The sequence below is a fragment of the Vigna unguiculata genome, chromosome 4, assembly GCF_004118075.2.
Source record: "Vigna unguiculata cultivar IT97K-499-35 chromosome 4, ASM411807v1, whole genome shotgun sequence".
Classification (NCBI taxonomy): Eukaryota; Viridiplantae; Streptophyta; class Magnoliopsida; order Fabales; family Fabaceae; genus Vigna; species Vigna unguiculata.
The window spans coordinates 30,768,215-30,793,780 of record NC_040282.1 but is presented as its reverse complement, the minus strand read 5'-3'; the positions used below and the strand labels follow the sequence as shown (position 1 = coordinate 30,793,780).

The 25,566-nt window shown below is 32.8% G+C and overlaps 1 protein-coding gene across 1 annotated transcript; it reads left to right on the top strand.

The window, feature by feature from the left end:
* Positions 1–22,930: 22,930 nt before the first annotated feature.
* Positions 22,931–24,414, top strand: LOC114181474 (scopoletin 8-hydroxylase). The gene is made up of 3 exons (XM_028067942.1): positions 22,931–23,515; positions 23,592–23,934; positions 24,029–24,414. The coding sequence occupies exons 1-3, from the start codon at positions 23,016–23,018 to the stop codon at positions 24,272–24,274; spliced, it is 1,089 nt and encodes a 362-aa protein (XP_027923743.1). The 5' UTR covers positions 22,931–23,015; the 3' UTR covers positions 24,275–24,414.
* Positions 24,415–25,566: the final 1,152 nt, after the last annotated feature.

Genomic DNA, 25,566 nt, shown 5'->3' with positions numbered 1-25,566 from the left:
TTTGAGTGACGTCGGGGCATTTTTGAACAGACGTTAAGTAACGTCTGACGTGGAGCGGGCAGACGTTAAAAATGTCTCATTATTTACAAAAATGCCACCGCGCATTTTTAACGTTGGACTTTTTTTAGGCAGACGTTATTGGAGTGACGTTAAAGGCCTTTTTTGTGTTAGTGTATAAAAGAATTAAAGTCACATTGATTTTCATAAAAAGAATGAGTTAATATACTAAAAGAAATTTAAAAATATTTAAAATATTAATTAAAATAATTGAAATAGCAGTAAAGATGAAATGTAAATAAATATTTTTTAGAAAAGAAAATAGTAAAAGCTATAATTTGTTTAGTATCTAATTTAAAAATGATATTTCATATTAAAAACAATTATTGATATATAAAATTCTACATGATCATTTAGATATAAAAAACTATTCGGTTTATAAAGACACAACAATAACATCTCTAAAAAAACTCAAGAAAGGAAACAATTGGAAAGTAAATGTTACCACGACAATTGAAAAGAAGACTCTGAAATTAAAGGAGTCGTCACTTGAAGCTCACATTCAAGATAGGTTAAAATACTTTTTTGGTTCCAATTTTCGTCAATTTTGTTCAATTGGGTTCTTTTTTGTTAACACCATTTAAATCATTAACGGTCATGAAGTATATTCGGTTTATAAAGACACAACAATAACATCTCTAAAAAAACTCAAGAAAGGAAACAATTGGAGAGTAAATGTTACCACGACAATTCAAAAGAAGACTCTGAAATTAAAGGAGTCGTCACTTGAAGCTCACATTCAAGATAGGTTAAAATACCTTTTTGGTCCCATTTTTCGTCAATTTTGTTCAATTGGGTCCTTTTTTGCTAACACCATGTAAATCATTAACGGTCACGAACAGTGACTGCCATGTGTCACTTCATAGGCTTTTTGAATTTTTTTATTTTTATTTTTTTAAATTTTTTTAATTTCTTTTAAATGTACACGTGTCAACCTAGTAAGTAGCATGTCACGTGTCACTTTATGGATTTTTTGAGTTTTTATTTTATTTTTTTAAATGTCCATGTGTCAATCCAGTAATGTGCCACCTGTCAATCCAGTAACGTGCCACGTGTCAAAGTCAATGTTCTATATTCAATTTGGTCCCTATATTTGTTATTTTTGTTCAATATAGTCCCAATTTTGTCCCTATCGAAGATCTCACCAAATTTAATTTTTATATCAAAGTTATAATGATATGAATTTTAATATATTATGTAAAAATATTTAATAAAAATGTGAATTTTAATATAAAAATTAAATTTAGTTTTAATTTGGAGAGAGATGAAATTGGTTAATGTTAACAAAAGTTAGGACCTAATTGAACAAAAATAACAAATATAGGGACCAAATTGAATATAGAACATTGACTTTGACACATGGCACGCTACTAGGTTGATGCGTGGACATTTATAAAAATTTCAAAAAAATTTTAAAAAAATTTAAAAAAACCACGAAGTGACACACGGCACGCTACTGGGTTGACACATGTACATTTTAAAATAAATTTAAAAAATTTAAAAAAATAAAAAATAAATAAATAAAAAATAAAAAAATTCAAAAAAACACGAAGTGACACGTGGCAGTCACTGTTCATGGCCGTTAATGATTTAAACAGTGTTAGAAAAAAAGGACCAAATTGAACAAAATTGACGAAAATTAAGACCTATTTGAACACAACCAAAATTAGGACTTATTTAAAAGAACTTGACGAAAATTGGAATCAAAATGTATTTTAACCTTCAAGATAAGACTAAAAAAATACAAGACATTAATTTCGTCTCTTACAATTTTTGTCAGAATTTAAAAAAAAATATGAAACAAATTTTGTCATAATATTTATGAAACAAGTTTCAAAACATAATTTATTTATCTTATTTTTAAATAAGAATAATGATAAAATATTTTGTCACCATAAAATTGTAGTCGTATCACAAATGCATGATTATACATGTGTTTATCATAACATGCATTCATAGTTTTTTTTTTTTTTATGTTATTAAAATAAGATATAATCAAAGTGACGCATGTGTAATGTAAAGAAAGATTTTGATATTACTAAAACAATAGTATTTGTAAAAACATAATAACGTATCTCTTTGCTAGTACCGTAATTTATCCTGAAAAAATATAATGCTTACAAGTTAAGGTCTCAAACACTAGTGTAAAAATTAGTTCTAATATGCTCCCTTTTTAACGAAGTCTAATAATGACACTACTTTTAAAAATATGTGTACAATTATATAAACATAACCGAAACTTATATTCTGACGTATAAATTCAATTCTTTAAAAAATTAAAGTTTTTAATAATATAATATAATTTTTTAAAATATTTAGACAACTATAATATTTACTTCCTCATCTTTTTCTTTCCCGCTCGTTGATAAGAAGAAAATAAAGTATTCATCCTCCTTCTCTTTTACATTTGTCAGAAATAAGACAACTTTATAAAAAGAAATTTTCAATCTGCAGATTCAATTTTTTATGATAAACAGCTAGATTACAAATTCACCTTTTTTATTAAATTGAATTATATATTACAATAATGAATTATTCAACTTTCTCCTTTGCATGTGAATCAATGAGAACAGTTCTTAATGATCCAACTATGGACAATATGAAATGTGGTGAATCTTTCGGTAGAAAAGGTACAAGACATATTTATATCAGGAGACTTAATCAAAGATTTGGGTTTGTAAGGTACCGTGGAATATCTAACCCACAAGCTCTTGAAAAAAAACTGGATAATATTCAGATCGGCAACATGAAGATCCACGTTAACAAGCCAAAATATCAAAGATACGTTGATGCATCTAGAAAAGAAGGTGGACAAAGGAGTGAAAATATGGTTTCAAGAACAATATATCCCCAACCTATAAGAAAGCGAAAATGATATTCAGACATTTTTTTTAACTCAATTTTGACATGGCTGACGTGGTACAACTTTTTTTATTTTTACATTAAATTTGTTTTAATGAAAACAAACTGCTGCACGTGTGAAAGTTACACAAATTTATTTTTCCAAAATAAAAAATTTGGTGTTAAAGAGAAAACGCAGACCAACAGAGAGAGAGAGAAAATGCATTGTTGTTAGAGAAGCAAAGAAGCAGAGAAAAAGAGAGATAAAAGGCAGAGAGAAGCAAAGAAGTGTTGTGGTTGCCGAAGAACACAGCAGGCACTAGTAGTCATCCATGACGACGCTTCCACCATTTTTGGGTTTGAAGTGAAAGTTCTGTTTGAAACTTTTTGCACAGATAATCAAAGAAGCCTCAATACAGGGTTTTTGAAGACTAGGGTACCCAAAGTATGGAAACATAAATGTTTAAAATTGTGGTTATTTAATTTTGGATGTCTTTAGTACTATTGGAACATTTATAATTGTCCTAATGTGTCATTGTTGTTGTTTTTATATGATTAAGTAGTTTTTTTTAACCTTTGTTTGGTTAACCAGAAGCACAAGTCAGTGTTGTTTTTATATGCTTAAGTAGTTTTTTTTAACCTATGTTTGGTTAACCAGAAGCACAAGTCAGTGTGTTATCGTACTGAACGTCATTTTGTATTAAAGTTACAAATGAATCAACAGATTTAGAAGTGGTGAGATATGTACCAATATATAGGGAGTGGAAGTGAAGATTTAGGTACGATGTAATACATAATGTTTTTGCATCTAAGTCCGCACAACATTATAACGTTACGGTTAATTAAATTCATTTACACTGCATAAATACTGCAGAGGTGGAGAGTCTTCACAAAATTTATGGGGACTAATACCCAACATTATGGTCTACAAATGTCCAAATTAAATATGGCACATACATTATGTGCATAATCATCAATAACTGCACAACATCATCACCTTAAATAAAACTTCTCAAATGCTCAACATTCCTTCGTGATCCTTACTTAGAATTCTTTTAAAATTACAAAATGAAATACTGAACCTAGTGGTGGGGAGTGTTGTTAAAATATGTGGGGAGTACCAACAAATATTTTGGTAAACAGATTTCCAAATGAAAAAGGGAACAAACACCATTATCAACACAAGATCATTACCTCACATTCATGTAAATGAAATTAAATAAAACTTATCAATTTCTCAACATTCCTTCGTGATCCTTACTTGTAAGCCTTTTAAAACTACAAAATGAAATAGTGAACGCAGAGGTGGGGAGTGTTGTTAAAATATGTGGGGAGTACCAGCAAAAATTTTGGTAAACAGATTTCCAAATGAAAAAGGGAACATACACCATTATCAGCATAAGATCATCACCTCACATTCATGTAAATTAAATTAAATAAATGTTCTCAATTGCTCAACATTCCTTTGTGATCCTTACTTGAAAGTCTTTTAAAATTACAAAATGAAATACTAAACCCAGAGGTGGGGAGTGTTGTTAAAATATGTGGGGAGTACCAACAAATATTTTGGCAAACAGATTTTGAAATGAAAAATATGAACCTACACCAGTATCTACACAAGATCATCACTTCAAATTCATGTAAATGAAATTAAATAAAACTTCTCAAATGTTCAACATTCCTTCGTGATCCTTACTTGAAATTCTTTTAAAATTACAAAATGAAATAGTTAACCCAATGGTGGGGAGTGTTGTAAAAATATGTGGGAAGTACCAGCAAATATTTTGGTAAACAAATTTCCAAATGAAAAAGGGAATATACACCATTATCTGCACAAGATCATTACCTCACATTCATGTAAATGAAATTAAATAAATGTTCTCAATTGCTCAACATTCCTTCATCATCCTTACTTGGAATACTTTCAAAATTACAAAATGAAATACTGAACCCAGAGGTGGGGAGTGTTGTTAAAATAAGTGGGGAGTACTAGCAAATATTTTGGTCTACACATTTTAAAATGAAAAATGGAACATACACCCGTATCTGCACAAGATCATCTCCCCACATTCATGTAAATGAAATTAAATAAAATTTCTCAAATGCTCAACATTCCTTCATCATCCTTACTTGGAAGCCTTTTAAAATTACAAAAAGAAATACTGAACCCAGAGGTGGAAATTGTTGACAAAATATATGGGGAGTAGCATCAAACATTTTGGTGTACATATATCCATAATCAAGATGGTAGATACATCTTTACCCGCACAACATCATCTACTAACCTTCCTGTAAATGACCTTAAATAAAAGTTCCTAAAGGCTCAACATTGATTCATCATCCTTACTTGGAATTCTTTTAAAATTAGAAAATGAAATATTGAACCCAGATGTGGGGAGTGTTGTTAAAATATGTGGGGAGTACCAGCAAATATTTTGGTCTACGGATTTCCAAATGAAAAAGGGAACATACACCAGTATCTGCACAAGATCATCACCTCACATTCATGTTAATGAAATTAAATAAAACTTCTCAAATGCTCAACATTCCTTCATCATCCTTACTTCGAAGCCTTTTAAAATTACAAAAACAAATACTAAACCTAGAGGTGAGGAGTATTGTCAAAATATGTGGACAATGCCAGCAAATATTTTGGTCTACAAATTTCCAAATGAAAAATGACATATACACCATTATTTGCACAACATCATCACCTTACCTTCCTGTAAATGAACTTAAATAAATGTTCCTAAATGCTCAACATTCCTTTATCCTTCTTACTTGGAATTTCGTTTATATCTAAAAAAGAAATACTAAATGTAGAAGTAGGGAGTCTCCACAAAAAATATGGGGACTGACACCCAACATTTTGGTCTACACATTTCCAAATTAAATATGGCACATACATTTATGTTTCCATACTTTGGGTACCCTAGTCTTCAAAAACCCTATATTGATGCTTCTTTGATTATCTGTGCAAAAAGTTCCAAACAGAGCTTTCACTTCAAACCCAAAAATGGTGAAAGTGTTGCCGTGGATGATTACTAGTGCCCGCTGTGTTCTTCGGCAACCACAACACTTCTTTGCTTCTCTCTGCCTTTTATCTCTCTCTCTTTCTCTGCTTCTTTGCTTGTCTGCGTTTTCTCTCTAACACCAAATCTTTGATTTTGGAAAAATAAATTTGTGTAACTTCCACACGTGCAACAGTTTGCTTTCATTAAAACAAATTTAATGTAAAAATAAAAAAAGTTGTGCCACGTCAGCCATGTCAAAATTGAGTTAAAAAAAATGTCTGAATATCATTTTCGATAAGAAAGTCTGGAAGAGGAAAAGTACACAAACATATGCCCAAATAGTGAAGGGAGAAGCAACAAATTATAATAGCAAGGGCATACTGGCTGCTATGGAGATACAAGTGAAAGAAGAGGAGAAGGAATGGCTCCATCACAGCTATATTGGAAAGGTGAAGAACATGTGTAATATTGAGCTTATCCGAGAAAGCTTAATCCTGAATGGTCTAGACTTCATACGTTTGAGGTATATGGGTGATGATACAATGCTCCTTACTGCCGAAGGGAATGCTAATATAGTGAAGGCTATTGAGGAAAATAAAGAGTGGTTGTCAACAATCTTTGAAACAATTTCTACATGGACTAGAAACACGGTCATAGGGCATAGACGAGCATGGGTTAGATGTAGGGGGATTCCTTTATCCTTATGGGGGAATGAGTGCTTTGAGAAGATCATTGGAATGATTGGCACATTAATATCGATTGATAGTGCAACTGAAAATTTGGATGAACTCGAGTACGCGAGATTATGCATACGCCTGCCCATCGTAGCAGAGCTAAAACTAAGAAAGAAGATGAATCTCAATGGTATATTGTGTTCGATATCCATTGAAGAAGAGTGGTCCTTTATGGTGTTACCTAGATGTTGTTGTGAAAGCTGGGATAAGAAGACAAGAGAGGATTCCTCCTCGAACTCCTTAGTAGGAAATGGCTTTCAACAACCATCTGATTCAGAATGTGCAAGCATCAACGATATCGAGGTCCTGGACAGAAAATACAAGTTTCAAACGGTGGTCTCACCGAAAGGCATACCTATTGCAGCAAATCCCGAGGGACAGCCACGTGGCTCAAAAACTTTCAATCAATTAGCATGTCACATATACACTATAGAAGAAGCATGTTTTCAGCAGGAAAAAAGTGATAACAGTAAGGACACACAAAGATACACAACAATGGAAAGTTGGCTAGCAGGAAATGCAGAACATCAAACAGTGGAGGAAAATGGACTGAACAATGATCAACGTAGATCAAGGACTGAATCTGTTGTAAGTGACTCACAACAGCTATATCAAAATTGGGCTCAGGAGTCGACTCAACTTAAGCCCATATATCAGCAAAATAACCAAATGGACCTGACCATTAAAGCCCATTTAGATCTTAACCCCTATATGCAAGTTTTCATGAGCCCGAATATCATGAAAGATATCTCTCAGTGCAGTGTGAGAGAGACGAATCTAAACCATGAGAATGAAAAAAGCATAGAAGAGTATTCGTCTTTGCAAAAAGGGCAAACGGAACTAAAGTTAATAGGGGTAGAACATGACGATATCGAAGATTGGGAAGAATATGGAAAAATTGGTGGTTCTCGCAATAGTGATGCAAACCAAACCCAAGATGAAGATGGCAAACACAATAAGATGAAACTCATAAAGAAGATGCAAATCAATCCAGAGATCATGTTGCATCGGTGAAATCTAATGGTTGGTGAAACAAGTCGTGGGAGAAAAGACAATTATCGGAATGTTAACGCATTATGCTTACCAAGTGACCTTAAAAAAATCCAATTGAGGTTAGCTATTCATTCCCCTTGTAATTTTGTTTCTGATATTGACATAAATAATTGTAATAGGCTATTCTGGATTAGAAATTATTCGTTAGAAGCCCTTCTGATTATGGAACATAGGAAAACACCTAGGATTTACATACACAGGGGAGGATGCAAATATAATAAAAAGAATAACAGAAATGGAAGAAAGGGATATAAGTAATAGACATAAATGTGAGGAAGGGAACAAATATAAAAATAAATGAGAATCATCAGTTTCAACATTAGAGGGATAGGAGGACCTGAAAACGGTAGATATCCAAGAGACATAATTATGAAAGAGGAAATAGATATGACATGTATTCAAGAGACAAAACAAACAAATATAACAGATGAGAAATGCTATGTAGTATGGTGTGACAATAATATAGAACAGACTCATCATGGGTCAGAGAATGGCGCTGAAGGCATATTATGTATATGGAATAAATATAGTTTTTCTCTCTCAAAATCAAGAAGTAGTAAAGGCTTCATAATCCTAGAAGGGAAGTGGGGAGTTAAAAGACAACCTACAATCATTGTAAATGTTTATTCCCCTTGTGCTTTTAATGAAAAGAGAATAATGTGGGAGTATATAATTAAGATTAGGAGGTAAGATCAAAATAAAGTGTGGTGTATGCTAGGAGACTTCAATGCAATAAGAGACTCGAGTGAAAGGAAAGGATTATCTCAAATGGGAATATGCAGAAGAGAAATATAGAAGAGTTCAATTCATTCATAGAGAGTATGAAACTTATGGACATACCTATGATAGGAAGAAAATTCACATGGTATAGATCAAATGGAACTGCAAAGAGTAGATTGGATAGAGCACTAGTATCACAAGAGTGGTTAGATTTGTGGCCTGAATCTAAGCAGTATGTGTTAGATAGATCAATTTCTGATCACTGTGCTTTAGTAATTAAACACTCCCTCATTGACTGGGGACCTAAACCTTTTAGATATCTAGATGTATGGCACACAAAAGCAGGGTTTATGGACAAAGTTAAAGAGTGGTGGAGGAATTACGACATAAATGGAAATGAAATTTGGATTTTAAAAGAGAAGTTGAAAAGGTTAAAAAAGGACTTAAAGGTTTGGAATAAGGAGGTGTTTGGACATGTAGATAGAAGTAAAGAAAATATAATGTCAAAAATTAGTGAGTTAGATAAAAAGGATAAAGACAATGGCTTAGAGGAAGAGGGTAGGAGTGAGAGAAAACATCTGTTTGCAGAACTAAAAAAGATAAATTATAGATAAGAAGTGTTACATAAACAAAAATCAAGAGTGAAATGGTTGGAGGTAGGTGATTTAAATACCAAGTTTTTTTATAGGATGATTAAATGGAGAAGGATGAAAAATATGATAAAGGGCGTTAAAATCAAAAATCAGTGGAGTGAGAAACCAAGGAAGGTTAAAGAAAACATTAAAAGTTTCTTCTGAAAAAAGATTTACGGAGAAATCAAATATTAAAGTCAGGTTAGATAATGTACAATTCACAAGTATTAATAGGGAGGATAACGTCTCACTAATAAGTAGATTTTCAGAAGATGAGATCAAGGAAGCAATATGGGATTGTGATAGTAGCAAAAGCTTAGGACCTTATGGTTTCAATTTCAATTTTATCAAACAATTCTGGGACACTGTAAAATTGGACATAATAAGGGCTGTGAATAGTTTTCATAGTTGTGGGAAGTTGGCTAAAGGGAGTAATGCTTCATTTATTACTTTAATACCAAAGACAGAGGACCCACAAGGTTTGGAAGAATATAGGCCTATATCTCTAGTAGGAAGTGTCTACAAGATAATATCCAAAATTTTATAAAAAAGAATGCAAAAAGTCTTACATAAGATAATTGACCAAAAAAAATCTGCATTCATAGAGGGCAGAGGCCTATTGGATAGTGTGGTCCTAGTTAATAAAGTCATAGATGAAGTTAGGAGAATAAAGGGTAAGTGCACCATTATAAAGGTCGATTTTGAGAAAACATACGATTCAGTCAATTGGGAATTCCTTTTGTACATGATGGCTAGATTGGGCTTTTGTGATAAATGGATAAAATGGATAAGGGATTGTTTAGAATCATCAACCATTTCAGTTTTAGTCAATGGTAGCCCAACAGAGCAATTTTCCCCTACAAAAGGCCTTAGGCAGGGGGATCCACTAGCTCCTTTTTTATTCCTCATAGTTGTTAAAGGGTTAGCAAGAGTAGTTAGACATGCTGAGTATAAAGGTTTATTAGAAGGAATAAAGGTGGGTAAGAAGCAAATACCAATTAACATGCTACAATTTGCGGATGATACAATATTTGTTTGCTCACCTAAAACCCAAAACATAGTGGTCATAAAAAGTATTCTTAGATGTTTTGAAATAGCTTCTAGACTAAAAGTTAATTTTCATAAGACCAAGCTAGGAAGTATTGGTATGCAAAATAGAATGATTGAAAGATTCTCTATAATGCTAAATTGTATGACTATGAATATACCTTTTCTATACCTAGGTATAAAGGTAGGGACAAATCATAGAAAGAAAGTTTTTTGGAATGATATGATAATAAATATAAGAAAGAGGTTGTCTAAATGGAAATGAAGACATCTATCTTTTGCAGAAAGGGTAATGTTAATAAAATCTGTAATTTCTACCATTCTTTTGTATTACTTATCTATTTTCAAAATGTCTGTTAGTGTTGGGAAAATTATTAGAAAATTACAAAGGGAGTTCCTATAGGGATGAGGCCATGAAGGTAGGAAGATTGCATGGGTTAGGTGGGAACGTATATGTAGAACTAAGGAAGATGGTGGGTTGGGAGTACAAGACTTGGACAAGTTCAACATAGCCTTGCTAGGAAAATGGAAATGGAGACTAGGTAAGGAAGAACCTGGACTTTGGAAAGATATTATGCTATCCAAATATGAGTCTTGGAGAAAATTAGACGATAAAAAAGTTTGTAGTCATGACTGATGGTGGTGGAGAGATATTAGGAAAATATGTGGAGGAGGGTGTAAGGAAAATTGGTTTGATAGAAATATAAGATGGAATAGAGTCCGAAATTTGGCAATATTCGGATGAGTCGGGCACGATCGAAATTTGATGAAGGATTGACCCCAACCAAGGATGAAGGCACATGCTTAAGAATACTAAGCATGTTTAGAAAGGAAGTTCATTAATCCTTCATCCCTTTCATTTGTGTTTGTTATTTTTGATTCCCTAAGTTGACTTAGTTGAATCAACTTTAGTTGATTTTTTGACCTTTAACTAGGTTTGACTTGTTGACTATAGTTGACTTGACTTAAGCCAATATGGTAATCTATGTTTATTTACTTTGTAGGTTAATTAGGAGTAAGAAAGCAATGCTAGGTGGCACATGGTGATTGGGGAGCATAAAGGATGTGGAGGAGAGAGTAAAGCAAATGCATAAAGCATAAAATAAAAGGCATAAAGTAAGTGTACCTATGTACCTTTGGTCTCCTTTGTTTTTAGCACACTTTGGCCACTTTTGGAGGCATATAAGACACCTTCTTGGTCTCCTTTAGTGCTAGAACGAAATTAGCTTGCACACACCATAGTTAGCTCTTTTGTCTCTCATTTTGTAACCTTATTTGACCTAGTTTCTAGAAGCTAGGGTTAGGTTTTTGAAGAGACATCCTTAGGTATCTTTTATTTTCTCAGAGGCCCCTAAACTCTTCTATTTAAGGGGTGCTTTACCACTTGTACAAGGGTTGAACATTTTGACGTAAAAACACTCTTGTGTCTCAACCATTTGTGAGAGTTTCCTCCCTAGGGAGTGAATACTTTTAAGCCTTATCTTGCATAGCAAGTGGCGACACACATCCACTCATCTTCAAGGTTGCCATGGCTTCTAGCCTAGCCTTGTTGTGGCGTGCTTCTCACATTTTTACCATTTCTTTCCTTTCCATTTTATGTTTTCTTCTTCCTTTAATTGTTCTTGGTTTTCTATGATTTATGTGCTTTCCATTTTCTTTTCATTTTGAATCAATCCATCATCTTTTTCTCTTGAGCTTTGTGAAAGAAACCTTCACATCTAGATAGCTTGCTATCTTAATGTCCAGTGGGGATTTCACTTAGCTTTCTTAATCAACTCACACCATATTCACTAATCTTAAAAGAAAACAACATAATCCCTCATCAAAATTTGGCTGCACTTAGTAGAGTCGGCACTGATTGAAATTTGGCCAAATTCAGTCGAGTCGGCCATGATCAAAATTTGGTCGAATTTAGTCAAGTTGGCCCAACCAAAATTTAGTCGATTTTAGTCGAATTAGCCTTGACCGAAATTTGGCTGAGTCGACCTTGTCTAAATTTAGCCATATTCGGTCGAGTTTGTAAAACCCTGAAAAAATTAGAATAAAGAGAACCCAATGGAAAAAATTAATGGCTTGGTTAAGATTGTAGATATATTTAAATTAATCATTTTATTGAATTATGAGATATGGAATAATTATTTAAGTAATGTAAGTTATTTTTATTAATTTTAATTTTTAAAATTATATTTAATGTTGTAGATATATGTATATAATTAAGTGGTTTTTGTTATAAAATTAAAAAGGATGTGGTTCAATGGTTGATTGTGTATGTTTGGAGCGTGATGGGGTGCTGGTTTGACCTTGACTATTAGCAGGATGGGGTTCATTTATTTTATTTTTTTCTCTCCTTCTTTATTTTTTTTATGGGGCCCACAAAATTTATTTTAGTTTCGTCTCTCCTTTTTTAATCTTTGAAAAACGCTGGTTTCTTTCTCTTTTCCATTTTCATTTTTTTGTTGCTGCACCTGTAACATTATAATCAATTTTTATTTTTTTAAAACACTCGTTGCTACCAATGTTAAGAAAAATAAAAATGGCATAGTGAATCTAGGGATTTTTTTTCACTTAATGTGCAAATGCTAGACTCTCTAGGGTTAGGGTTCTTTTTTAAAGAAAAAAATGGGGACTTAGAAAGGAGGGGGGAAATGGGAGATTGGGAGACTAAGAGAGAACAATGGAGGCAGAGAGGAGAACGCTTTGGAAAAACTGAGTCAGGTAGGGGAAGCTGACTTTCCTTCTTTTTCTCTTTCGTTTGAAGCTTGATCTTAAATTTGGGTTGTGTTTTAAGCTTGACCTTGTCATTTTTTTTCTCTTTATATTTGTGCACGTATGTAGCTATGTTGTTTGTTTTGAAATCTATAGCATGCACAAAAAGGTTCCCTCAATTGCGATATATCACCAGTGCAGTAAGGGCTTTTGGCCCCGATTATTTTTGTAATTCTGCCTCGGTTTTAGAATTGAGGCATATTGGGGCAAGGCAAAAAGTCGTTTTTTGCCTCGGTTGTAGTGGGACCTGAGGCCATAGAGTCGTTTTCTCTTTGCGTTTGGAACATCGTGGAGATGCTTGGTTCTGGTCTGGTTTTCTTTGCAGGTCTGTCGTGGTGCCTACAACACAAGGTAGGGTTGTTCTTTCGCCTCCATGGAAGTGTCTCCATCTACGTCGAGCTACAACTCCAATGGCTGCGTGGTTGCCGACATCGCAGTGGTGGGGTTTCGTGGTGCGTCCGCTATAACGGTAGTGACCAGTGGTGCTGCTGCTTGCTATTGGTAGTGGGAGGCGTGCTACTCCTTTCTTCTTCCTTGGTAGAGGCGTCATGATAGTAGTAGTGGTGGTCTCTCTTCCTATAGCAGTGGCTCACACAGAGTTCGCATTTTGCGGTTTCGTTCGCGTCTCCAACGAGGGTAATGTGCTAGTTGCGACCGTTTCCTGTGAGTTTGCTGCTACTCGCTAGTGGTGGTTCTCGTTTTCGCACGGTGGAGGCATCCTCGTCTTCGTTTTCGTGCAGCAGCTTGTAGAGAGAGAGGAGAAATGTAGTGCGGGGAAGGAGAAAAGGGGCTCGCGAGTTTTGTGCCCTAATTAAACTATATGGTCTCGGTGCAATTAATAACCGAGGCATATAACCCTATTTGGCCCCGGTTTAGTGCCACTTGAGGCCAAAGATGCTACGGCTAGTGCATTTTTGAAATAACTAGGCACACTTTTAGCTACGAGTCAGTGCAACCGAAGCATATAAGCCACCTTTGGCATCGAGTTTTTTGAACCGAAGCATATAATTCTTTTTTTGCTTCGGGTTTTAGCTGAACCGAGGCATAAAAGTTGCCTGGAATTGCAAAAATGTCACCGCACCATTATATGCTTCGGTTTCTGGCCAATCGATGCTTATAAGGCGAGGTAAAAAGCAAAATTTGCACTAGTGTATTCACGTTTTCTTTCCTTCAGCATGGGCATAATCGTTTTCTTTCCTTTGGGCTTGTAGTTAGGTTTTGACTTTAACATGATTATGACAACATTGTTTGTTTCTCTTTCTTTTCCTTGCAGACCATATGTTTTGGCTTTTGTCAAATGACATGAACTCATTAATGTGTAATAAGTTTTTAGCCTTGGGGCCCACATGCTTTTATTTTTTTTAACCATGTAAATGTATCAAGTAGTTTGGTGCTCTTTAAAAGTCACTATCACAAGATTAATCGGTGGGTGGAAGCCATAGGGTTCACGTGCAAAAATTCTATTTTCTTCCCTTGGTTTTTGAGTGAAGCTTTACACAATTCCTCTGGTCTCTTTTCTTGTGCTACTTGGTTCTTTAAAATAGCTTTTGGTTAGTTGACGTGCATGTTTGAATGGTTGATTATTAAATAACAAAGTTTGGTGTAACCATTCTTATCTTCCTTTCTTATTTTCTTTGATTCTTTATGTCACGGGTTGGAGTGGTTCGTTGGTAGGGGTTAGATGGTGTTGTTCGATGGTGCTAGGGTTTTAGTTAGTTTTATTCTTTGGAAACCCATAACATGCATGGCAATGCTATTTATTTTTACGGTGCAACAATATTATTCTTTGAGAAGCATATTTCTTTTTCTTTCTTGTAATTTACAACTCTTAGTTAGGTGCTTATGGAAGACCATGGTCACATATAGATAGGTTTTTCTTCTTATGATTTTGGGGTGCAGACTACACATGATTTCATAATGTATCTTTCTTAAGGTTTAAGACAATTCTTTAATGTTTTGATGGGACATTGGTGCTTTTTGAAAGGTTTGGTTTATATTTTCCTTGTTTTATTTTGGGTTGGGATGCGTGAGCATTATTTGTGGATCATGTAAATGGGTGGTAGCATCATGCAATGGTTTTGTGTTATTCACATGAGGTTATTTGGGTGCAGCTTTGGCATTTTTAGCAACAGTGATAGTGCATGTGAGAAGTCTCGTATGAGTTGGTGGGGCATGTTTGTTGTCTTCTTGATTTAGTTATGTCACATGTTTATTGCTATATTTCTTTTATATATCATTGTTTATGATTAGCTTATCCCTATTTGTTTGTTTGTGTGTTTATTGTGTGTACAATGATCGTATGACGTGTGTGTTATATGGGAGCATATGATAATGCATATGCTTTTGGCATGGAGTAGATTGATGAGAGACTAGGGTGAAGTCAGGAGTTCTTATAATTTATTTAGTTGTTTTAAATTTGATACTGAAGACTATGTAATTTTCTTTTGTTCGTAATTGTTATTTAAATTTTTTCGAACAAATTGACGTTTTGAACTATGTAATGTAAATCAAATTAAAAGTTTTTTTATTAGTACATTTTCAACGATAATCCTTTTTCGCCAAACACATTCATTTTCTAACTTTTCGTGACTTCCCAAGATTGGAGTGTTACTGACTTAGCCTTAGATGAAATTTTGTCATTTCGGAGGAGCCGACCATCAGCGAAATTTGGCAGTATTCAAATAAGTTAGCTTTGATCGAAATTCAACCGAATTTAATCTAGTTAGCCTCGGTCAAAATTTGGTTGAGTCGGCCCTGACCCAAAATTGGTCGTATTTTGACGAGTTAGCCCCGAATGAAATTTGTTCGTTTCAATCAAGTCAGTCACGACTAAAATTTTGTTGTATTCAACTGAATCGGCCTTGACCCAAATTTGATGATATTCAACTGCGACCCATTTATTTTTATAAAAAATGGATTCTGAATTTTGAACTTGATCTAACTATTTGGATCTGGATTGAATTCTTGTTCCAGATATTTGTTTATGGATTTTAAAACAATCCAATCTAATTTTATAAAAAAAATGAATTTAGATTAAAAATCTAATTAAATTATTTAAACCTAAAATAGACGTGGAGCGGATCATTAAAAATTCATGATCACCCCAATTATGATACAGCCATGCATAAAATTGTGGTCTTGATAGTTTATTTGGTCTTAATAATTCAAAGCACATTTGTTTTGTCGTGTGTCATGCGTTATGTTTGGTGGATTGTGGGGTAGCGCTTTAAGAGAGTCATGTTTCCGTGGTCTTTGCTTTCTCTACTCTGCCACAGTTGTTGTTAAGTGCAAGGTTACATTATTGGCTAAGGTGTTAAAAATCTTGGGTAGTGATGGGACGTGTTTTTGTGGCGCAGCCTTGCACTACATTCTTTTTGTTTCTCTTCCTTTGTAACCATTATGTCAGGTCCTTCTGGATTTGAAAGACTTGCGAGATGAAGGTGTTCGCGATTTCGTTCGAAGTAGTAGGAGGGTTTGTGAAGAGGTAAGTGATTGAAGCCTTGCTTTGTTGATTCATAATAGTTGCTTTGGATCGAGGATGAAATTATTGATTTTGTAATGTTTTCATCGCTAAGAAATATCTCTATTAAAGGCTAAATATTATATGTGTTGCTGTTAGTCGCATAATCCATCTTCTTCTAACTTCTCATATCAACAACAAGAGCTTTTTCATGACCAAATCTCAAACTCTTTATGTTTTCATGTAAGCAAAAATATGTATTGAGTAATGATGTAGTTGAATGAGGTACAATATATGCTCAATCTCAGACATAAAATATTTAACTGATTCAAGGTATATTTATGGATTTCTTTTCAATAAATGCTTTTTTTTTCTCTGTTATGGTTTGTGACCCCTTTGATAAGAGATGATGATGACTGCACATTCCATATACACATTGAATTCACTATCAACATTAATTGAATTGACTTGAGTGGAATTATCTTTTTTCTTTTCCCATTGGTTTGTTTCTTTTTTCTTATCCATGTCTCTTTTTATATCCCTTTCCCTACATTCATAAGTTTTACAATTGTTCCCCATCTTTTTCAAAAAGAAATTCAATCAATTAGAAATAACTAGAGTATAAAGCATTTTTAACTAATCGTAATACAATTAATCTCATGAGCCATATTGTGTATGGGGGAGACTTTTGTCCGATTCCATTAAATTATTGTTCGTCCGGAATCTACTATGAAATTAATTATAAGATGTTTAAAACTGAAATTTATAATTTAGGAATATGAAATAACTATAATTAGGACTAATTAATTATTTTAGTCCCTTTGAGTAACTTAATTATTAAGTCATTAAACTTGTTTATAAATTTAGTGATTAAATTATAGGTAATTTAAGCAATATATTTTAGGGAAATTGGAAATTGTAATTTAGATCGATCATAGTAAAATCAATGAAATAGATGAGTAATTAGTAATTTATTATTTAGTTTTTCTTTGGGTTGATTACGTTATTGATAGAGATGGAAAATAAACCCGTCCCCGTGGGTATTGTCTGAATCCGTCCCCGTTTTGACGGGAAATTCCCACATTGACTGGGTATGAGTATCGGTATGGGGAATCCCCGATTTTTTCAATTGGGTATGGGGATGAGGATGTACATATCCCCGCCATATCTCCATCCTCGGTTAAATTATTAAAATATTCACAATTAATTAAGTAACCCTATATATACTTTCTATTTTTTATTTTTTCTAATTGTTTGGTTTGTCATGAAACTCATTCGCATCTTCAATATATTTTTTATCTTATCATAACCTTTATGTAATTATGTTAAAATGATGTATGTCAATTAAAAAAAAATTATGTCTAACATTTGAATATTTCTATTATTTTTTAATATTTTTAATTATTGTATATTTTCCTTTCACATGAGAATGTTTAATACTCTCAATTTAAGTGTTTAATAGCATAAACCTTTCATTTACTAGGCAATATAAAAAAATTCTTTACTTTATTATTATTAATTTTTGTTTTATTTGAAGAACTTTTTGTTTCGCCAAAACAATTTTTGTTATTTCTCAACCATTGAGTATATATGTTGATATTTGAAAAGTTTTCTTAGATCTCTAAGATATTTTTCATCTTATCCTACCTTTAATTATACTTTTTTTTTCCTTTGTGTAATTCCTTTCAATAGTCTCCAAATTGTTTATAAGATACACATTTGTTAATTTTTTAATATTTTTATTTTTTGTTTATTTTCATCATGTAGAATACTATTTCTATAAATTTTATCTAGTTATAATTTATTTTCTAACTCATTACAACCATACTTTAACTTTTTCACTATAATTGTATAAATAATTTTGGTTTACTACAATATAAAAATTTAATGTAATTACCATGAATACTTTTTTTATCACCATTCAACATATATTGGAGTTCAAAAGATACAAGATCTATGTTAAAATTTTATTATTATATTTATTATTTATTCTTTGATCAAGTGATGTATTATAACTTTTATTAGTGTATAAAAAATAGATTCATTATAATTTTAAAAATTGAAGTAAACAAACATTTAAAATATATTTTAATTTGAATATTTTTTTTCCTTTTATATTTTTTAAAATATTTTAAAATTTTATCAACTAGGTTTTACTAATGTTTGCAAATTTAATAAATGTTTTAGTTCTCATGAAATTTTATTTGGTATTCTAATCTAAAATGTAAACAATTATAATTTATTTCAAAGTATTTGATATCGAAGAATGAATCATCCTCATAATATTGAATATTTGATAATTTTATGTTCATTTACCATAATTTTTTATTATTTTATAAAGAATAGTTAAAATTAATATAAAGTAATAAGAAAATGAGTATGGGTATGAGTACGAGATTATACCCGTTACCTGATGGGGATGGAAATGAGACAAAAGTTTGATACCCGTTGGGTTTGGGTATGGGGATGAGGATGAATTTTTTTTATGGAAATGGGTATGGGATAACGAAACCCGTTCCCGCCCCGCCCCGTTGCCATCCCTAGTTATTGATTAGTTTTGGCTTTGAACCAAGTGTGATACTTGAATGCTTGGCATTACTTTGGTAGAGTGTGATATGCATTGTAAAAATAAGAGGAAAATGTTGACTGTAATGTGTAATGTGGCTTGATAGAGTGTGATATGCATTGTAAAAAAAAGAGGAAAATGTTGATTGTAATGTGACTGTAATGGCAATAGACTTGTCTTATTTTGATCTTAGATTTATGGACTTTGTATAACTTGTAATTTGATCTCATTTAAGTCACAATGTTCTTAACTTTGATTGCAAATAATTGGATGTGCTCGGATGCAGTCTTTAAGATGCTTGAGATGATACTGGATTTCGGGATTGTTGTCTGAATGTAGGTTTTCAAACTGGATGCAGTCTTTAGGATGTGCCTGAAAATAAATATTTCTTTTCGAAATTCGTAGACATTTGTGTGGGCCAACTCCTTACTAAACCGACGCCAACAATTTAATTTAAATAGTTTGCGTCGGCTGAGCCCATACTACACCCACTCAAAGCTATTTTAAACTTTTTTTATTTCCATTTTGCGTGGGCTTAGCCCACGCACATAAAATGATTATTATATTTTGATGTGTTTTCTTCGATTAAACTGATACGAATTGAGCCGCAAATCTTCGTCCGCTCTTGACCGACGCAAATAGGCTTTGAGTCTAGGAAAATGGCATGAAAACCGTGAAATGAAAAATAGAAAATAGTTAGAATACGGGATTCAGGAGAAAACATAAATGGATTTACCAAAAGAGTGTGCTGAAATTCAATACTTCTTTTACCAGCCGTAACAGCAGTCCATCCATCAGGCCACATGCGATCACACCAAATACCTATTAGAAAATAATATTAGAACCATCATTACCTAGTTAAGCAATTTTAGGAAGTGTAATACCAACATTGATCATTGGTTCAATTATATAAAGGTTTGTCCCTTCATCACATCATCTGCTCTAGAAATCGATCACGTAACATTTTTTGTTTTATTTATTGTTATTGTTATTTTTATGTATATGATGTGAAGAAATTGACAATGAGAGAGATCGAGACTTTTATTGTAGATACCGGTTAATATAATTAATATACATTAAATATTGTAAAAATTCGTTTTTAATCGTAATATTAAATAAAATCTGACATTATAACCTTTTATGTAGTTTTATTTTATTTAAAGGACAAAAAGACCCATAAATATTACCATTATGATTAATATTTTTATTTAATGTTTAGGAATAAAAGTTAAAAAATAATTAAATAAAAAAGGAATTATATTTTAATATTGTTAAAATTTAAAATATAATTAAAATATAATTTACATGAATTATTCCTTAACTAATACCCTAAGGGTAGTGATTAGCATTCTCACTTATTTTTATTTGTTATTGAAGGTTCCAAAATTAGCATTTTAATTAGAGCTGTCAACTTTATTAGCAACCCTAGGACTGGCCCTGACCCCACACAGAGTTAGGCCCCATTTTGTTGGCCCATACATTAGGGGCTTTTCCAAAGCCCCCAGCCCCAAAAGCTCCCAGGTAAAAGGGTGGGACAGGGTTAGGGTCGGGTTAATCCCCTTCTCCTTCCATGAAAATCTAAATGTTATCTTTCATCTACATAGAATTTATGATAACACTTGAGAAAATCTCCGTTCAACATTTCCTATACCACCCTTTTTTTTGACGTGTTCTTCTAAATTAAAGCTTAACTTAAGAGTTAATGACAGAAAAGCTTGAACATTTTACTCGAATTCAAAAACATTATATTAAAAACATGACTAATGTTTTCATACACTATAAATTTTATAATTTAATCATTATATCTAATTGATATAAAATTCTAACAAATCTATTGCATGAAAATAAAGAGTTCTTTTAAACTAATTTTAATAAATTTTACAAGAAAATTTTTCAACGTATAAACATTACATAGCAAGAGTTTTATGTAATGGTAGTGGACACACAATCATTGAATTAGGAAAATTAATGGCTATACTAATTATGTATATATGGTAAATAAAAATATAAAAATTGGGTTGTACACACATAACAGTGGACACACAATCATTGAACGAAGAATTTTTGGAATGAATTTTATTTGATTTATGTACAATTTTCAGTGAGTGATGCTTTTAGTTCTCTTACAATGGCTAGTACAATTAATTGGGTCAAGAAGCTTTGAATTTTTCTCATATAATTTTTTTTTTCATGTTTAGAGAAAAACCCATGGGCTGGCCTGCTTTGTGGGCTTTTTGTCCTATGGGCCTTTTTAGTGGGGGGCTTTTTTGGTTCTGTGGGCTTTTTTGGCCCCAACTCACGTGAGTCAGGGCCAAACCCTGTAAGTTGGGTTAAATTGATAGCTCTAATTTTAATGTTGACCAATAAATTTGGAATAAGTTCTACTCGAAGACTTGAATTAGACTACATGAAACTTTTCAACATTTATCTGAGTAAACTATGTTAATTTTTATAGAAATCTTCTCTAACTTCGCAAATAACTAATTATACAAAAGAACTTTAACTTTTTTTTATAAGTTTAATTCATCTTAATCCTTTTAATTTTTGCAAAAATGTTTATACTGAAATTTATTTCATCAATACCAAAATACTTATCACATATATGTTTACAATGTAAATATTAACGCATAAATTATTTCTATTATTAAAATAAAATAACAATAAAGTGTTGCATTATAATTTATAATGACAACCGGAAGAAAAATAGTTTATAGACATGTTTATAAGTTATTTCAAATATTTATTCTACCATTATAAAAATTATTATTTTTAGTTGGAGTTATTTTTGCGTTTTTAAAGATTTTAACCCCATTAATGATTTTATCCACAATTCCTCTCTCATCTACAAGAGCCGGGATAATCATGAAATTATCGAGATTCTCAACAACTCTGGGTAACAATAATCCTTTACTGCCAAACACGTTCATTTTCTAACTTTTTGTGACATTCCAAGATTGGAGTGTTACAGAGTCGGCCTTAGATTTGTCATTTCGGAGGAGCCGACCATCATCGGAATTTGACAGTATTCAGTCAAGTTAGCTTTGATTGAAATTCAGCCGAATATAATCGAGTTAGCCCCGGTCGAAATTTGGTCGAGTTGGCTCTAACCCAAATTTAGTCGTATTCGGACGAGTTAGCCCCGAATGAAATTTGGTCGTTTCAACCGAGTCATTCATGACTGAAATTTTGCTGTATTCATCCGAATCGGTCCTGATCCAAATTTGACAATATTCGGCCGCGACCCATTTATTTTTATAAAAAATTAATTATAGATTTTGAACTTGATCCAAATATTTGGATTTGGATTGAATTCTTGATCCAAATATTTGATTCTGAATTTTAAAACAATCCAATCTAATTCTACTAGAAAAATGAATTTGGATTAAAAATCTGATCCAATTATTTAAACCTAGACGTTGATTGAATCATTAAAAATTCATAATCACCCCGGTTGTGATACGGCCATGCATGAAATTGTGGTCTTGATAATTCAAAGCATATTTGTTTATATTTGTTTTGCCGTGTGTCATCCCGTTATGTTTGGTGGATTGTGGGGTAGCGCTTTAAGAGAGTCATGTTTCCGTGGTCTTTGCTTTCTCTACTCTGCCACAGTTGTTGTTAAGTGCAAGGTTACATTATTGGCTAAGGTGTTAAAAATCTTGGGTAGTGATGGGACGTGTTTTTGTGGCGCAGCCTTGCACTACATTCTTTTTGTTTCTCTTCCTTTGTAACCATTATGTCAGGTCCTTCTGGATTTGAAAGAAATTCATAACCATAACCATAGCTTTCTCTCGTGGGGCCGCGGTGGACACCAGGACACATCGCTGCAGGGTGTGGTCCAAGGGTAGCTTCGGATTTTTCTTTTGTTTTAGCAAACCACATGAATAACATATACTCTATTATTGTATCCTAGGGGTTGATTTTTTTAATACGTTTACTTTTTTGGAAGTCCTGAATCTTGCCGAACAAAGATTTTTTGTTTATTCATATGAACAGTACGTACCCACCACACATCCAATATATATGTATATAAAAGGATAGTCCCTTGCAATGATCTACAAGCAAATTTCACTGAACTTTTGATTTGCTCAAACCATAATCTAGAAGCAAATTTCACTTAACCGCATGGCTCCAAGTTTGAAGTCCTCAAAATCGCTGTATGATTTTGTGGTGAGAGATGGCAATGGTGTGAAGGGTTTGGTAGACTCGGGCATGTCAGAGGTGCCAGAGAGGTACATACAACCTCCAAGGGAACGAATCAACAAGGAGGATTCAAGGGCATGTGATTCTCCACCCATTGACTTGTCAAAGCTGAATGGAGCAGAGCATGAGAAAGTGGTGGATGAGATTGGTAGGGCTGCCGAGACTCTTGGTTTCTTTCAGGTGGTGAATCATGGGGTGCCTTTGGAGTTGCTGGAATCGCTTAAAGATGCAGCACACACATTCTTCAGTTTGCCACCAGAACAGAAAGCTGTTTACTGCAGTGGGGTGAGCCCATGCCCCAGGGTAAAATATGGGACTAGCTTTGTGCCAGAGAAAGAGAAGGCTTTGGAATGGAAAGACTATATCAGCATGACATTTAGCAGTGATGAAGAAGCTCTTCAGTGTTGGCCAAATCAGTGCAAGTATATATGATTTTCCTTCTACTACTCTTGTCTCTTCTTTTTGACCCCTTTTTCATTCTCTCTTGGTTTGTTTTAGGGAAGTTGCGCTTGAGTATTTGAAGCTATCAACTAAGATTGTTAGAGACATTGTGGAAGTGTTGATTGGTAAGCTCGGGGTTACACTAAAAGATTCAGAAATGGAGGGCCTTCTTGGGACGAAGATGGTTAACATGAACTACTATCCAGCATGCCCAAATCCAGAGCTTACGGTGGGTGTTGGGCGTCACTCCGATATGGGAGCTATCACAGTGCTGCTCCAAGATGGCATTGGAGGTTTGTATGTCAAGGTGGACCAACAAAATGATGCTCACAAAGGACAATGGTTGGAAATTCCACCAGTCCCTGGAGCTCTTGTTATTAATATCGGTGATACTCTACAGGTTTGCAACTCTCATAAATTTTACAAATAATGAAAATTACATGTTCAGTATATATATTAATCGTGTTTTGTTGATCTTAATTAATGGAAGATAGATACTGAGCAATGGGAGGTATAAGAGTGCTGAACACCGAGTAAGGACAACTAGCAGCCAGTCCAGGGTATCGGTTCCGGTGTTTACAATGCCAATAGCTACAGAAAGGATAGGTCCATTGCCGGAGGTGGTGGAGAAAGATGGGTTGGCTCGCTACAGAGAAGTTCTGCTCCAGGACTACATGAACAATTTCTTTGGGAATGCTCATGCTGGAAAAAGCTCTCTTGATTTTGCAAGGATCAACTAGTATCAATAATAAGTTGTAGTAACCTCAATCAGAAGTTTCTTTCCTTCTTCATTTCATGTTTCAGGAATAAAACCTTCAGCTTTAACTATTAATTAAGGCTATATTATAAGGATAAATATGGTTTGAAACACCTTAAATGATATATAAACTTTCTATATAAACCATCAAACAAAGAAGACTCATGACTGGAGAAGAGAACATATATGTGATGAGTGACCGAAATGTACAATTTTTAGAACACAATATTCTGATGAGTCGGTTCACAACCCACATTGTGTTAAAATAATCAGCACAAATAAGAATCCCGTCAATAATGAGACTTAATCTAAATAAAACTGGATACTATTTCACTGTTAAAAGAAAACAAAATAAAGGCCAACAACATTCTTTTGAAACTGCAGAATATTATAAAATTTTAAAGGCTGTAACAATTACTTTTGTTATCAGGAACAATTTTAGATAAAAAATAGATTTACATAACTTTTGTGTTTTTAATATGTATATCATTTACCTATTCAGTTCCATTGATTTTATTTTTCAACAGTACCTTCTAATTAAATATTTTAATTTTAGGTTTTTTTACCTATGAATGAATATTAATGTATTTATTAATTTCTTTTAATGATATTTATGATACGTAGAACAATCAAGAAAAATTATTAATCATAAAATTATAAATATATATTATATTTATAAAACATTCTACCAGTAAAATAAAATTTGAATAAAAGTATAAAAGAAATAAGAAATAAGTAAATAATATTAATTTAGATAATCAAACTCACCTTTGAAATGTATAAATAATCCATACACATTGACCTGATAAAACTATTTATTACGAAAAACTTTAAATAACTTTACATATATTTCTAATAATGGATTATAAGTTTATGGAAAATAACAACACTAAGTCGTACTAAATAAAAATCTACATCGCTAACATTTGGTTAAGACTTCTGATACATGAATACTTCAACTTGAGTCACGTATCCGTATCCGACACGTATCGTGTATGATATTTTACTAATACTTATCAATGAAGTATTTAATTTATAAAGTCATAATACAATATAATAAAATTTTTGAATATTGACAAATTTTAGTGAAAAAATAATTAGTCACTATACAGTTACTGATACTTATGAATGACTTAATTGAATATTTTTAAAAATCAGATAATTTAATTACACCAAAAAGGAATTACGAGCTTTTTTTTTTCAAACAAATTAGAGATAAAAAATGTAATTAAGCCTAAATAATAATAAAAGTTACACTCCCTTTGATAAGTTTCA